Source organism: Aplysia californica, unplaced genomic scaffold (genome assembly GCF_000002075.1).
Source record: "Aplysia californica isolate F4 #8 unplaced genomic scaffold, AplCal3.0 scaffold01042, whole genome shotgun sequence".
Lineage (NCBI taxonomy): Eukaryota > Metazoa > Mollusca > Gastropoda > Aplysiida > Aplysiidae > Aplysia > Aplysia californica.
The window spans coordinates 139,407-156,055 of record NW_004798312.1 but is presented as its reverse complement, the minus strand read 5'-3'; the positions used below and the strand labels follow the sequence as shown (position 1 = coordinate 156,055).

At 38.4% G+C, this 16,649-nt stretch overlaps 1 protein-coding gene across 1 annotated transcript in view; it reads left to right on the top strand.

The window, feature by feature from the left end:
• The window catches only part of LOC101854214 (serine/threonine-protein kinase Nek1), a gene marked incomplete in the record, with an annotated part of 66,379 nt that overhangs the window by 16,077 nt on the left and 33,653 nt on the right, over positions 1 to 16,649 (top strand). The window contains 14 exon segments of the mRNA XM_035973169.1: positions 186 to 261; positions 1,732 to 1,816; positions 2,070 to 2,172; positions 2,688 to 2,757; positions 3,605 to 3,673; positions 4,085 to 4,135; positions 5,027 to 5,095; positions 6,412 to 6,468; positions 8,403 to 8,535; positions 9,191 to 9,320; positions 12,348 to 12,374; positions 13,129 to 13,134; positions 15,580 to 15,688; positions 16,441 to 16,480. Coding sequence (XP_035829062.1) covers positions 186 to 261; positions 1,732 to 1,816; positions 2,070 to 2,172; positions 2,688 to 2,757; positions 3,605 to 3,673; positions 4,085 to 4,135; positions 5,027 to 5,095; positions 6,412 to 6,468; positions 8,403 to 8,535; positions 9,191 to 9,320; positions 12,348 to 12,374; positions 13,129 to 13,134; positions 15,580 to 15,688; positions 16,441 to 16,480 — 1,025 coding nt within the window.

Genomic DNA, 16,649 nt, shown 5'->3' with positions numbered 1-16,649 from the left:
CCCCCCCCCGGTAGTGAAAGAGTTAACGAATCATGTTCGCATCACAATGAATTACACGTTAGGTCTATAAATGACAACTATGTAACAATAGCCACTATCGTGATGCCATGTCTGTTATATCTCCCACACAATTGTACTGTTGTAGTAGCCACTATAACAACAATGCCATGTCTTATGTATCTCAGGGACAGACCAACTGTAAATAACATTCTGAGGAAGAATTTCATCATGCAAAGAGTGAGAAGACTTTTGTCTGCTCAGGTGAGTGGGGCTGGCACTCTAGCATATGTGTGTGTGCCTAAAGAATGGTACCAAAAGTTGGATTTTGACAATTTTGAGTTAAGAGTTGTACCTTATAGGAAATAATATTTTTAGAAGTCAATCAATGAAAACCCTTTGCACACAAGGTAAAAATTTTTTATGGGAACACGTTTTGGTCTAAAAAGTAATTTTTGTCATTATCAGCCTGGAGCTCAAAATGGTCTTTGGCGACTTTTGGTACCTTTCTCAAGTGCACACACATATGGTCGCTTTTAAGCACAAGGGGGCTATCCTGAAAAATGTTGTTTTGAGAAAATCGAAGGTAAAGTTTTTGGACTTTCTTCAGTTTCTTTGAAAGACAAGGAGAGTTTTCTCTTTAACCATACAAATATACGCACCAATGGTACAAAACTTCTCCTATAGGTAGGGCAATGCCCTCTTTTGGTGTAGGTCAAGATTTCTGGAAACCCCCGAAATCTGGGTTAGTCCGCTTGTCCTTAAAAGCGACCATATGCTAAGTGAAAACAGAAAACCAATTTTTTTTTTTCTACTTCTACATTGCGAATGATTAAAGACGGTTTTTTTTTCTGTCAGCTTTAGCCTCTATTCTTTTTGTCTCTAAAAGCTGCTTTGGTTTCTGCTTTCTGTTCAGATCGTCAGTTCACATTCTGGTTTTAATTTTCTACGAAATTATGTTCTCTCGTGATTAAAGCACATAATTCTTTTATAACTCTACTTTAGCATTAAAGGGACTCTTCTGGCCCCACGGTTTTATGAAAAAAAATTCTGAAATTATGTAAACTGGGCCCGAAAATGTGAAATTATGCCATTCTGTTAATTTTAGCAAAGTGATAAAGGAAAATAATCAGAAATTATGCAAAAAAATGATCATAATTATTTTGCTAAATTATGCAGGGTGCATAAAACCCCAGGGACAGACTCTTTGAGGGAAAATTATACTGTGAAGTCCCTCTAATCCGAGTACAGTTAATCTGAATACAGCAGTAAATGGCTCCCCCCCCTGGCAGTGCCACTGACTGAAGTGTCTTTAGGCCATTCCCAAAGGGGGAATATTAACATGTCCTTATGCACTGTAGAATTGTAATTGGCTGATTTATCAATGTCATGCTCATACTGTGCCAGAACAACATAGGGGGAACTTCTTTTTCTTTCATAATCCTTACTATCGTCTTTATCCTCTATTTCTTTTGTATGTTTGTCACACTCTTGTGAACTGCTATATCCGGGGTGCCTTGATAGTCGAAGCAGACTTTGTGCTGTTGAGGCTAGAGAGGTGAGCAGAATAAGTCTGGTTCCCCGTTTAGACTTCTCTGTTGACATCCACCCCTTGGCACTCATGTGACCTTATGCAGTTGCGAGCACCGTAAAACCTTACTAAAACTAAGCAGTAAATGAACAGAGTTGTGTTGATTCAACAAGGTTGTTTGTTGTTGATCTCTTTCTGTGCAGGATCTGGCAGATGAGTTCAGCCACACGGTGATGCACGGGCACAAGATTGCCAAGGCCTTACCCCCAGCCCCCAAGCCATCCGCTGGTGAGTTCATGACGGAAAAGTGGAGAGGAAAGGTCAATCAGAATCGTTGAGTCAAAATTGCAATAATTTATTATTATTAATCTTCTTCTTCTTTTTTTTCTTCTTTTTTTTCTTCTTCTTCTTCTTCTTCTTCTTCTTCTTCTTCTTCTTCTTCTTCTTCTTATCATCAACATCCTCATCATCATCATCATCGTCATAATTATTATACTACTACTACTAATGATGATTATCATTGTTCTTTACCTTCTGTCAGATCCCTCCAAAAAAGCCGGCCCCAGCCCCCGACCTGGGTCAGCAAACAGGAAGTACGACCCGGCGGCTGTCTACGGGGCATCAGTGAGTGCCTCACGCAACAGGTGAGCGTGTCTCTGTCTCTCTCTCTCTCTCACTCTATCTCTCTCACACTCACTCTCTCTCTCTCTCTCTCTCTCTCTCTCTCTCTCTCTCTCTCTCTCTCTCTCTCTCTCTCTCTCTCTCTCTCTCTCTCTCTCTTTCTCTCTCTCACTCTCTCTCTTTCTCCCCCCCCCCCCCCATTTTTCGTATTGTCGGAAACCCTTCTTGTATTCTCAGACTGTCGGTGCTCTGGTGTGGTTTGCTCTTTCTTATCTATCATCCTTATCTCTCCTCCTTCTTTCCTATCAAATATCTATCTTCCTTATCTCTCCTCCTTTTTTCCTATCAAATATCTATCATCCTTATCTCTCTTCATTCTTTCCTATCAGACATCTATCGTCCTTATCTCTCCTTCTCCTTTTTTCGTGTTTATTACTCTCTTACAACATCTGTAATCTTTGGCTCTTTTATGACCTTATTGTGGTGCAAGTGCTGTAAAACTCTGACTCAAACAAACAAACCCTCCATGTATTCTCAGACTGTCTGGCGACCAGAAGAAACGACCCAGCACCCCAGGTCGACAAGGGCCGCCCGTCCCAGGACAAGCTGTGAGTTTCTCACATCACTTTGTTTCTGTTCTGTCGTGAAACCAAGCAGTGACTGCCCCTCCCAAGGGCAGTGCTAGTGAATGAAGTTGTGTTTAGGCCATTCCCAAAGGGGGGATATTAACTCTTTGCAGACAGGGTTAGAGACAGCTGCTTTAGCTGGTGACACATGAATTTTAGCCTTTTTTTAGGGGCCCATAAAAACATTACTTATAGAGATAGAACAAAGCAATTTTCTGTTATAGAAAGTAGAACAATAGAACTTTTTAGGTGTTAGCATCCTTTAGCTAATAAAGCAATAGCTTTGATGGAGTTTATTGAAGAAAAAGTGGTCCATCAGATCATTTAAAAAAAAACTCCTCCAGGCACAAGTAGACCCACCTTTTCCTCATCAGCTGGATCAGGAGAACCATGGTCTGCTAAAGAACTACGAGCTTCACTTTCTAAATCAACAACTACTCCATCTGCTTCGTCAGATCCATCTTCCATCACAATTTCAAGCGCATCAAAAACCGTTAGTCTTCTCCTGGACGCTGCTATTTTCTGTTGTACTTTCGATTCTCAATGCGCTTATGACTTGAACAAAAACACTTCGAAAAACAGCGTCAGTTCAATTAGTCAATGGTCAAAGGGATAAACGTGTAAAAATGGCTAAACTTTTATTTCCCTAGTTATTGGACTTGTATCCCTTAGGATATGTACCCTAGGAATCCTTAAAATGTGTCGGACTCAGAGTCGTCTAGCGTAGCCTGTCGGACAAATGTGTTCGATGAGTCTGCAAAGAGCTAATATTTTAAAAGTGTTGTTCTCGTTGTATGAAACAAGAAGGTCTGTTTTCCTTTTTCCTCAGGATTGGGAGAAGAAGCAGAAGGACCGGAAAGAGACGGAGCAGAGAAGAAGGGCAGAAATGAGGAGACGGGTAACAGAAGTTTGTTTTTGCTTTTAAACAAGATAAATAAAATTAGTTACATGGTATAATAGATGTCGCCACTGGCACTTGTGAGGGTAAATTATTTAAGCTGCTCAAATAGATGAATGAACCATCTTGTAAAATAAGATCAGAGTTTCCTGATTTAAAAACACTTTTCTCTTGTAGTTAGTCTTATTATTTTGTCCATATTAAAAATATGGAATGAGATTTAAGTGAATTTGTTCAACTTAAAGTCAGTGAAGGAAGTTTTGCAAAGTTCTTTTAGAAAGGAGTTGCTTTTTTTTATTTGCGGATATGGGGATTTGTTTTATATATGGAAAACAAGGGGAAATTTGAAGTTGAGAAAATATTATGTATTTTGTCTGTCTCATACTTGAACCATTTCTCTTTGATTTGAAGGAACAAGAAATGAATGAAAGGAGGCATAAAGATCTCATAGAAAAACAGAAGGTGAGTTTTTTTAAGTTTATGTGTTCTCAAGAAACTTATTATTTTTCTCTTTAATAAAATGTTTGTTTGTTTTTTGTTCATGAAGCTGAGTTCTAACAAAAGAAAAAAAGCTATCTTAGACTAGACTGTTTTGCCAGAATATCATTGACGGTCAGTTCAGACTGGTCTGACAGGTAATAGGCCAAGATAAATATCTTTCGTTTAGAATAATGGCTTCAATGATGTTACCATTATTGGAATGCTCTGTTAATATTCTTGAATATATGTGAGGCATTGTGGGGGAATCAGGCGCTTGTCAAAATAATGAAATAGAAGAAACAGGCATTTTTCCTCCAATTTGGCAATTTAAATTTGTGTTTTTTTGGCTCAACACCTTTTATGTCCATATAAACACATTTCTATGTGACTTTTACTTAAAAACATTGATTAATGGTACAAACTATGTAAATTTTCAGTTTTCAAAGACTATCAAGCTATAGAAGTTTCTATACTTTGGAGGCCATTTTCTCAATAATTTTACCTCTGAAATCATGCTACTCTCATCTCCTTCAATCACAAATATTTCGACTTCTATTCAAGTTAAATGGGTGTTTTTTTTCATAGAAAACAAGGCAAATGATTGAGCTTTCAGATGATCCCAAAAAACTTCACATGCCCAAAAATTGACGAGCTCCTGATTCCACTGCGTCGTGACACCTATGCCAAGATAAATATCTTTCGTTTAGAATAATGGCTCAGATGATCTTATACCATTATTGGAAAGCTCTGTTAATAGTCTTAAATAAAATATGCCAAGATAAATATCTTGTGTTTAGAATAATGGCTAAGATGATCTTACCTTTATTGGAAAGCTGAGTTAATATATCTCAATGTATTTCTTTTTGTGCTCAGGTCGCTAGAATAAACAAAGCAAGAGAAGACGGCTGGAGGAATCTTGTTGATCAGGCAAGAGTGGATGAGGTAAAGGAGGGGGTGGGGCGGTGGTTGGGGTGAAGGAGATCATCATCATCATCATCATTCAGTGCCAGATCTGCGACTGACATTCGCGATCATGTTCTTGATTCATTCCTTTGCTCGGATCCTCTTAAAAAAGATACGTTTCCCTGATCTTTCCCCGTTACCCATTTAATTTTGTTTAGGTTCCTTAAGTAGGTGGCTCTGGGCCTACCCCTGCCATGTTTGCCTTCAATTTTGCCAGTGAGAGCTAGATGTTCAAGACCTTTATGTCTATTCAGGTGTTCCAAAAATTGCATTTGTCGTTTCCTGATTGTTTTGAACAGTGAGTGTCCCACGTGGGCTTTATCAAGCACTACCTCATTTGATTTCTTTTCCTTCCACGATATTCTCAGCAGTCTCCTAAGTAACCACATTTCTGTTACCTCTATTTTATTTTCACTGAAGGAGATAAATGGGAAAAAGAACAGTCTTGTTTGTAGATAGAACATAATATATGACGGTGAAGCTGGATGTGGAAGTTTTTGCTGAAATTATTTCAGTGGATCAACACTCCCCCCATCCCCCCCATCCCCCCCATCCCCCCCCCCCCCCCCCCATCCCTTCACCCACACTTTTTATAAATTCGAAATTGTGCATATCTCATATACGGTGTCTTTTGAACCAAAACAAGGATACAGAATTTATTTGAGGTGCCATTTTTAACAAAAGTTTTTTTAGAAACCCTCTCACTTTTTGGGAATTGGTTGAAAATGTCCTTGAGCATGCAGGCTTTTGAGCGATGCTGTGTTTTGTCATCATCATCATCATCATTTTTATTATCATAAATTATTGTGTAATTGGGATTCCTTTTAACTGAAACAAGGAGACAGAATGTGTCAGATGTGGCTTAACTCCTTCGGGACCGGCCCCACACTAGCTGATCCTATCCCCAGGACCGAAGCCATCGCCCACATCCCTTGTCAATACATGTACTCGTTTCGAAGATATTTTTTCACTTTTAATCAACTCAAACTGGTTTCAACTTCGGTGAATTCGAAGGGAAAGAACTCTTCTATGCTTGAACAAGCAGTTGGAAAACATGGATAGTTTTGAATAAAACGGGACTGGCTTCAGTGAGTGGCATTGCCATCGCGTAAATATACATCGGTAGTCCGATTCGGTGGGATACCTTGGTGGTCCCGAAGGTGTTAATCTTAAAACTATATTCAGTAAACCTCTGTCATTTTTTTGAATTGTTCAAAATTTCTCAAAGTAGACAGGTTTTTGTGAAAATATTAAACTTTCCAAGTCATTTCCTAACATAATTTGTTTGTTCATAGAATCGAGCGGCCAATGAGATGAGACCCAAATCTCCCCGACCTTTACCTGTGCCAAGGGTAAGTTCAGAGCTCGTCAAAGATGTATATGTACTGGATGAGGATAGTAAGAATTGACTTACGGTTTTTGTCGTTTGAAAGTTTTCCTTAAAGCTTTTCACTGCTTGCAGACTGTACAATTTATTAAGGTTTAACATTAGATGAATATTTAGTGAAATGCAAGTAGAAAGTTCTCAGTATTAGTAATAAGTATTGTTTAATTCATAACGAATAATTTGACAAGCTCTCAGTATTAGTAATAAGTATTGTTTAATTCTTAACGAATAATTTGACAAGTTCTCAGTATTAGTAATAAGTATTGTTTAATTCATAACGAATAATTTGACAAGTTCTCAGTATTAGTAATAAATATCGTTTAATTCATAACAAATAATTTAACAAGCTGTTTTGTCAGCCTGATGTTGGTCCTGTATTTTTAAAAAACTTTGCTAAGATTTTTTAGTCGCTTATTTTACTTACTTTTCCTGCTGCCTTGGAATTTTGGTCAAGGCTTTGTTGGATAAATTTTTGTAGTTCAAAAGATAAAGCAGTTCTTTAACTCTTTAAACCCTGAGTTTTTTCCACCGTTTCCCAGTTTTTTCTACAGTCACCTACACCTGGTGCACTATGTCTCATTAAAACTTCTAAAAACACAATCTGAACTTGCCGCCAACTTCTAAATGGCAGAAACTTGGATCGGGAATAGTTCCGAAAAACCAGCAAACAGTAGCACTAAATGAAACAAAACAGTTGTCACTAGTGTCGGACGACACAGCATCCGATGGGGGTTAAAGAGTTAAAGCAGTGTTGGTATGAAAAGTTTTGGGGAGGAGATGGGTAAGTTAGCTCTGTCTATCTGGAAATGTACTTCCTTTATTGATTCATGGAGATTCCTGGTTTTCTACATCTTCAAGGCCTTTCAAAGCGCTGTCTGACATTGCCAAGATTACTCTGTTTCAAATTTTGGACTTTTATCTCAATGTGAGGTGTTTCAAAACATTTTGGTGGAAAAAAAAAGAAGAATGATCCAGTGCCTGTTTGTAAATCTTGAGGCTCAGTTTAGTTGATTGGAAATTAATTTTATTTGCAGTGATGAGTATTTATATCATGAAGATTACTTTGCGGACCTCTTGCTTTCAAAGATTGCTTGTAAGTTCTTCTTTATAGTATAGATGTGAGATTATATTCTCTCTCTCCTGCCCTTTTTAACTCCCAGTGGAGCATAGGCCATCAACAACATTATTTGCTTATTGGTAATTAGTAGGAAAATCAGTTTGTCGCTAGTTCCTCTCTCCTCCTTTGAGACCTATGGTGGCAAATCCCTCCATCCTTCATTCCCATCCCTATGTGGACCTTACTCTTTTTCTCCCCCCTCCCCCCCTCCCCCCTTTTTTACTTTAAAAAAAAAAGATATCTAAAATTGACCGCTCAGTGTCAGTTGTAGAATGCTTTATCTTCTTATATTAAAATATTAAATGTGAGGCAGTGTGGTGAAATCAGGGGCTCGTCAAAATAATGAAATTGAAGAAACTGGCATTTTTCTGCCAGTTTTATCATTTTTTATCGAATTTTTGTTGTTTGCCTTAACACAATTGTTGTTCAATAAAAAACACGTTCTGAGCACATTTCTTGGGGAATTCTACTGAAATACGTTGATTAAAGGCCCCAAAAATGTAAGCTTTCAGTTTCCACGGACTATCATGCTATGGAAGTAACCAAACTTTGGCAGCCATTTTCTCTCTAATTCTACCTTTGAAACCAGTCGACCCCACCTTCTTCAATCTCAAATATCTTGACTTCTATTCAAGATAGATGGGTATTTTTTTCACTGATAACAAGACAATTGAACAAGATTTTAGATGATACCAATAACTCCACGTGCCCAAAAATTGACGAGCACCTGATTACACCACGTCGTGACACAAATGTTTTTTTCTCTTTCGATGTCCCTACAGCCTAATGAAAGAGATCAGAGAGACCGAGGCAATTACGAGGCGTACAACGAATTTATCGGAAAACTTCAGCGTGATCGGCAGACTCCGTCCCCCGTGCAACCCCCCCAAGCTCGTAATGCGAACCATGTGGACGGTAAACTGACTTATATGACCTTATTGTGTTGCAAGTGCTGTAAAACACTTACTAAAACTAAACTGACCTTATTGTGTTGCAAGTACAGTAAAAGTCTTATTTAAAGAAACAAAGCTCCTAAACCTTCCCATGTATTTGTGTTGCTTCTGACATAAGCAGTTAAAAACCACAGGAGGTTAAAAGTGGGTGGTTGGTAGGTGCTCTGGTGTGGTTTTCTCCCTTTCCTATCAAACATCTGTCGTCCTTTTCTTTCCTCCTTCTGTTTTGTGTTTGTTACTAGCTTGTAACACCTCTGATCTTTGGCACTTATATGACCTTATTGTGTTGCAAGTGCCATAAAAATCTTACTAAAACTTAACCGAACTTATTATGTTACGAGTACAGTTAAACTCTTGTTAACACATGTCGATTAATTTTTAAGATGTGATGTCTTTTTTGATGTAACGCACATTGAGCATTTTTTAGAAAATAGAAATGCGCAGCGTAAATGCTATTTATTATTATTATTATTATTATTATCATCATTAAATCAAAGAAGGCTCCTTAAATCGTCCCTTGTATTTGTGTTGCTTCTGACCCTAAAGAATTAAAAACCCACAGAAGGTTAAAACGGTGAAGTAGAAATATGAACTGTATTTGTGTTTTGTGTGGCCAGTTGTGCACATGGCAGCCCCGCGCCCCCTCCCAGCAGGCCCCGCCCCTCAGATGCGTCCAACACCCGGCCCGCCACCATTCATGGGCCCCATGGGGGTCCCTGCTGCTCTGGACCAGGCCGGCAGAGACAGGTATAGCTACAATATGTAAGTTTCATATTGGTGTGAAACTTCATATCCACATTTAACCGCTGCAGTTCTTTGGTTTCTCTCCCTCCTCCTTTGGTTTGATCTTTCTTCTTGCCTTTGGTTTGAAGTCCTGCCCAACAAAAGTGAAAGAGCAGCCCCTCGAACTTAACCCTATCCGTATGCCCTGGGGTCATTTTGTACCTCCGGGGTTGTATTCTTCATATTTTAGAATATTTCGAGTGAAGATATCTTAGCAGCTTTCAGTATTTCTCAAAAAGTCATTTTGACAGACTGCTATGCAAAGTGTACGGATCAGATTAACGAGTAAATTTCCTCTCGGAAGAGTGGTGGCACAGAGTTCCCCACGTCAGATGGATACGATAGTAAAACACGATGTACGAATAGGGTTAAAAGATTGTCAAATTTCAAGCTAAAGCTGATCTTGAAGTGTAAAAGGGAAAAGAAAAGACCCCCAAGCTGGTCCATAGCTATACACGTGTCACTTTCGCTCTGAATTTGTACCGTACAGTGGTGTAAAGCTAAAGAGTGTGTGAGTTGGTGCACAGATGGTCAGGGGCTGCTCTTTACTCTTGTTGTTCTAATTACTACAATTGGTCACTTTTAAGGACAAGTGGGCTAACCCAGATTTCGGGGGCGGTTCCAGAAATGTTGACCTACTCCAAAAGTGGGCATTGCCCTACGTATAGGAGAAGTTTGGTTTCTTTGATGTGTATATTTGTTTGGTTATAGAGAAAACTATCCGTGTCTTTTAAAGAAACTGAACAAGGGGCAAAAACATTACCTTTGGTATTTTCAACAAAGCATTTTTCGGGATAGTCCCCTTGTGCGTAAAAGTGACCAATTCTGTTTGTTTCATTTTGAAAAGTAAAGCGTTCTTGTAAGTCAGTACAAAACTGGTGCCAGCCCTTGTATTGCACATTTGTTAAGGAAATGAAAAGTTTACGAAGGACTGATTTGGATTGATTTCTGTTTGTTTTATCTGGTTCTAAATAAAAAAATTTTCAAATTTAATATTATAAATGTAATATGATAATTTTTTTTTTCTAACGTAAGCCGAGTTGTGTTAGACAAATTATGCAATCCGATTTCAAGTCTTTTGTTCTAATTTGCTTTTGCTGGATTTTCTAAAAAGGAAATGACAGTGTTCAAATAAATACTTTTCAGAAAAAATTGAAATTTTTGCATGTTATATATAATATCTTTATTGTACAAATTTATGAAATCTCTTTCCAAGAGCTTAAACATGTAAGCAGTGAGTGGAATATAAGGATTCAGTGCCTGCAATGTTTGTGATTCAATAAAACCTATTTTTTGTACCCAGAAGGCAAATGCAGTTTTTTTTCAAGGATAAGGGTTCCATAATTTTGAAGATCTTTTTTAAGTTTATAAGTTAGTATCTCCCCTCTTCTCTTTGAGCCACAAAGACACTCACGTTTAATGTTGACAAATTGGGCTGTTCTGTGGATGCTTTCTAATTCTGTCCTTCCAACTCGTAGAACTTTCACCCGCACTGTTTGCTTGCTGCACAATTTACCATCCATCAAACGTTACCAGCTTGCTGTACTCATTATCAAGATCAGGACAGAATTGTCAACAAATCTAGCATGGAGTCAAGTATTCTTCTCCCACGTTTTCCCCCAATATTTTCTCAAGTTCAATATGAATTAATTTGCTTTCTGATTCTGAATACAAATATCCTTGAGTTATCTTCTTTTGCCATTGTAGTGAAGTAGTTTGCTTTCCATGTAAAGTCAGCATGTGCTTTGTTTAGTCTTTATTGTAAAGTCAACATATTATGTGCTTTGTTTAGTCTTTGCATGTAAAGTCAACATAAATGTGCTTTGTTTAGTCTTTATTGTAAAGTCAACATAAATGTGCTTTGTTTCGTCTTTGTTGTAAAGTCAACATAAATGTGCTTTGTTTCGTCTTTATTGTAAAGTCAACATAAATGTGCTTTGTTTAGTCTTTGCATGCCAGAGGGTTGCACAGACCAGTAGTTTGTGAACATGAAAGGTAGAAGGGACTGATAGGGGAACAAATTTCACTACTTATTTTATCAAATTTAGTATACATGGTAGGTACCAAAGAGAAAGCTGGCGCTCATATGACCTTAAGCAGTTGTTAGTGCCGTAAAACCTTACTAAACGAAAAGAGAAAACAAAAAAGATTGAAGTACAAAAGCGTTGAATAAAAATTCTCATTGACAGTAAGCATTAAAAAGTTTCACTAGCATGGAGAAGAAAGGTTATAAAGGAAAAAAGAGGGTAGATTTAGTAGGAAAGAGTTACGTTTTCTGTATGGTTGATTCACTGGTTTACTTCATGTTCTTATTGAAGCCATTTTAAAAATTTTATACAGAATTTCTTTCACTTTATCCCTTTCCATTTTGGAGGAGTGAAATAAATAAGAAACAAAGGATTCTTCTTCTCGATAGTATCACACATGAAGTCCAGTATCTGTCATATACTGGGCCGTCCTGCTCAGTTCATCTGTTGGCCGTACAGCTTCTCTTGTAGTGTCAGTGGGGTTGACCAAGTTAAACTAAGTATATCTATTGAGATCGAAGTGTTATATTATTATTGAGGTGTTATTTTCTATCTACAAATAATTTCATCTATTGTGTAATTGTCTTTTATGGTTATGGAGGGATTCTGTAAAAAAAAATTGTTTTTCTTCGAAATTCAAAAGTAAAAAAAAAAACAATGAAACTGTCAGAAAGCTCAGTAAGGTCTCTTTGATGAGTGAAATGTTTGTTGCCACTTTATTATGAAAGTGTTTGTCCATGGCCTATACCCTGGTGCAGGGTGAGAAAGGCGAGGATGATGACTTTGCTGTGAATTGTGTTATGAATATCAGCATTCTGTGCTGTATGATAGCTTTCACGGAGCTGTTCAGTCTTTTTGTTTCTATTACATTGCGAGTTAGGTTCTTTTAATAATCTAATTCTGAATGTAATGCCTCTGCGTGAAGCCTATCACAGATTATTTCGTGTTTTTTCCAATGTTCCAGGCTCAGACGAAAAAGATATACGAAACGGTACAAAAAGTTGATTTCAAGCATGTTGATTTTTAGTTTGTTGCAAGTTTCATGATGTGTTAAATCTGTTTTATCTCTCTGGAGTTGAGGGGCATGAAGAGATGATGAGAGTAGAGCACAGTTCTGTGTGGCATGTACAAGTGTTGAGAGTTTGTGATTTACGGCGTCCGTCCACAGCTTTGGGATATCACGGAGCTGTCAGATTTTTTTTTTCTATAAGACCATGGTCTCCAACTCAAACTCAGATAACCTGGAGATGGGGGGTGGGGGGGGGGTGGGGGGGGGGGTGGGGGGGGGTGGCAATGGGCAGAGGCTGGGCCAACCTGGGCAGCATCAAGTTTTCCACACAGGAAAAAAGAAAGGTTTCAAATATTTTACAAAAGTGCAACTTTGAATTCATGTATTTGAAACTTGTCTGGAAACATTGACGGAACCTGTGAGGTGCCTGTGTAATGGCAGCCTACAAGTGATAAAGTATGAAATGATGATAAGGATGTCAGATAGATAGTAATTCAATGAATGGATTAGAACCTGGAAAGGTTATAATGTAGGGTTGAAAAATATTGTTATGTGTAATGTTATCAAAATGATAAGGATGTCAGATAGATAGTAATTCAGTGAATGGATCATAATAATCTGGAAAGATTATAATTGAGGGTTGAAAAATGTCATTATGTGTTATGTTATCAAAATGATAAGGATGTCAGATGGATAATGTTTTTTATATCTTACACGTTTTTTCCATGCTTCTCAGGGCTCGGTAAGAACTGAGACTTTTGTCATAATTTCATGTTGGGTTTTTTCGGTGGTATTTCTGGATTTTAGTTTTTTTTAATTTTTTGGGTGTTGGATAATGTTTGTGTGTGTGTGCAGTGGCTATAAACACTCCTCGCTGTTTGTGTCAAATGAACTAACGTTCACTGAGTGAAGTTCAATGTCATGTTCTTGGATTATTATATGAGATTGATGCCATCTGATTAGTAGAAAAAAGTGCGTATGATAGTGTCGAATAGTGTATTACGTGCATACTTAGTATGACAAGTAACTGTTACAGATAGAGATTCAATCATTGTAGATGTAAGTCATTGATCTGAGAGCAATGATGATTTTTGAAAAAAATGGTGGTGATGAGTGATGATGAGGGATTGCGTTTAAGTAATGTTAATGTTAGTCCTATCTTCCTCTACTCCAATGAGTCACGAGGGACGTGGGCACCCTCTATCCCGTTCCCCACTGGAACCATCTTTAATGTCACCGTGAAGTTTCGAAATGGTGGGCACAGTCTCTGCTAAGGTGACATTGTTAGTGTTAGCCTATTCTAGCGGGCCAAGACAAGTGTAGAGAGGAGCTAAGTGGGAAGACAGAATAGTGACAGGTATATTGGGGTATTTGTAAAAGGATTGTAGGTAGTGAGTTGGCAAACTGATTATGAACTTTAAAAATGCAGCTTTTGACTCCCTGATCTTTTACCCCGAATGTTCATTTTGCATCCTATTAAACTTGCGGAAATTCTGACGCAGGATCCTTGAACCCGAGTCGATAGGGCACAATTTATATATAATATTGTATCCCCTCGCCTCAGGGGGAGCGACCTCAAACTCCCAAATCACGTACCCTGTGTCTGAGTCCCCACGGTCTCGTCCAATATTGATTTGAATGTCGTACTGTTGAAATTGCTATGCCCTTTTTTTTGCTCAGTGAATCTCCAGCAAGCCACTCACAGCGACTCACTGTTGAAACCACTGGCGGTGAGCCACTGGCAGTGGCTGGTGCACGTTTCTTTACAATGACGTGGACATCAAATTACTTTTCAGCAACTGCCCAAAACGAGTCTTTTTTATCCGGAGATCATTCACTAGAGATGAAGAACTATCAAAATTGGTTCACTTTTTTTATTTAATGACCATTTGAATGACGTGTTTTAGATTTCGTGCCAAAATAGGGCCCGGCATAGTGAGTTTCCCCCCCACGGAGATAAAGAATTAAGCAGCAGCAGACTGAAATGCATGCTATATGTTTCTTTCTCTCTCACTCTCGTGGGCACCAGGTTTTTTCTCTTTTCCCCTTGTTGAACAGAGAGATTCTTTGACTGCTTGAAAAACTTTGTATTTGCTGGTACTGATCCCTTCAACTGTATTTTGTCAGTGTATTGAAGTCAATGAGCCATGTATACAGGAACAGTATGTGAAACATTTCAGTTCAAAATAACAAAAATGTCTTTCAATGCGTGCACCTCGCGGGCAGTATTGCATACCGATGTATCTCAAAAGTTGCCAAGAATGACATACGTCTGTATGCAATATTGCCTGCGACCTCCTGTGTCGAGTCTTTTATTTCTGCATTATACGAACAAAAGCTCTAGAAATTTCTTTATAACTACAGGAATGAATGCACTGAACCCACACTGGCGTCTGGCGCAGTGGTTAGGCACTTCACTGTGGCATGCGGAAGACTGGAGTTTGAGGGGGAGAGAAAGTTTTATTCATAGAGTATCTTGGTCTTTCTCCTGCTCCCTTTTAGCCCAGATTAGGCCTGAAGAACACGGTCAGAAGCGCTCCCCCCCCCCCCCCCAAAAAAGAAAGAAAAATGAACAAAATTGTGTTGACGAAGGTGCTATACACCGACAATAACACTTTGCCCTCACAAGGCTCATAAATAGTAAAAACCCTTACCATCAAAGGCAAAGGCATTGTGGGGAAAATCCAAGGAAACTGGGTAGTAAATATTGCCGATTGGCGAGATGTGACGGCAATGTGTTAAAGAAAAAAACAACATGGCCCACTTGCTTTTCATTTAGTGCCGGAAAAATTCCTTAATTTTACTCAGATGAAAAACCCAAATTTTCATAACCAAATACTGAAAGCCACTGACGAACCCTTAAATAGGTTTGTTCAAATCATGTCAGTGTTTACTTGCACATTGCTAGAGTAGCTCTGTAGTATCAGTAAGCTGATATAAGTTTTTACAATTTTGTTTAAGGAGACGCACAATTTATAATAAAACTACGTTTCAGTTTTTGTTTTGTGCATCATTATGCCGATAAATTTATTGAAAAAATTAATGAGTTTTTATGTCAAATTATATCACGTTAAAAATTATTTTTAACAAATTTCTTACACCATGTGTGCAAAAAATGATGTTTTACGAATTTCTTGCACCACGTGTTCACTCTAAAACATTTATGCGGCTTCTGATTTTGCTCCAGGCAAAAAGGCGCTCAGGCGGCAGAGAGGGCGAGAGTGGTGGAGGATTACATCCAGAGACAAAAGGAGGCGGCGCTCAACAAGATGAGGCAGCAGAGGGATCTGTTTGGGGTGAGTGGAGGGTTGGGTCTGATCCACGGGGGGAACAGGTCTAGGGGAATACTTACTTGAATACTTAAATGTAGAACTGGGGTCTTAGGAAGTGAGTGTAGTGTTGGATGTGATCCACGGGGGAAGAGATCAAGGGAAAGGCCACATCAACTGTGATCTGGTGAAACGAATTTTTTGTCAATCTCTGGAAGAAAAATGTGTTTTATCAGATCGCAGGTGATGTGGACCATCAATATGCAAGAAAAATTGGGTTAGCCGTCTTGTCTTTAAAAACGACCATAATATATAAAAGAAAGAAGTTTCAACATCATCACCAAACATGATTCTTCGACTCATCTTATTTTCAAATAACGTACGACAAGATCAATTGGTCACTTTTAAGGACAAGCTTGCTAATCTAGATTTCGGGGGTTTTCAGAAATCTTGACCGACACCAAAAGTGGGAATTGCCCTACCTATAGGAGAAGTTTGGTTTCTTTGGTGTGTATATTATTTGTTTGGTTATAGAGAAAACTCTCCTTGTCTTTTAAAGAAACTGAATAAGAGTCCAAAAACTTTTACTTCGATTTTCTCAAAACAGCATTTTTCGGGATAGCCCCGTTGTGCTTAAAAGTGACCGTAATATATAAAAGAAACAAGTTTCAACATCATCACTAAACAGTATTCTTCGACTCATCTTCTTTTCCTATGACATACGACAAGATTAATTCTATTGTCCATTCACTGACGTATTTTTGTCTCCCCCCTCTCAGAGACCCGGGTCAGGAATGAGGACTCCAGTGCCGGCCCCCAGTGAGTTGTCTCCACATATCGCTACCTCAGTGCTTTCTTGTTGTATCTCCATTTTTTTAAAACAGTGAAAATGTGACTTCGTCTTAAGTTCACTCTTTGTTATGAACTGTTTTCACTGTTATTAAACGTGGAGATTTGACAAGAAAGCTCTGAAGTCGCGAGATGTTTG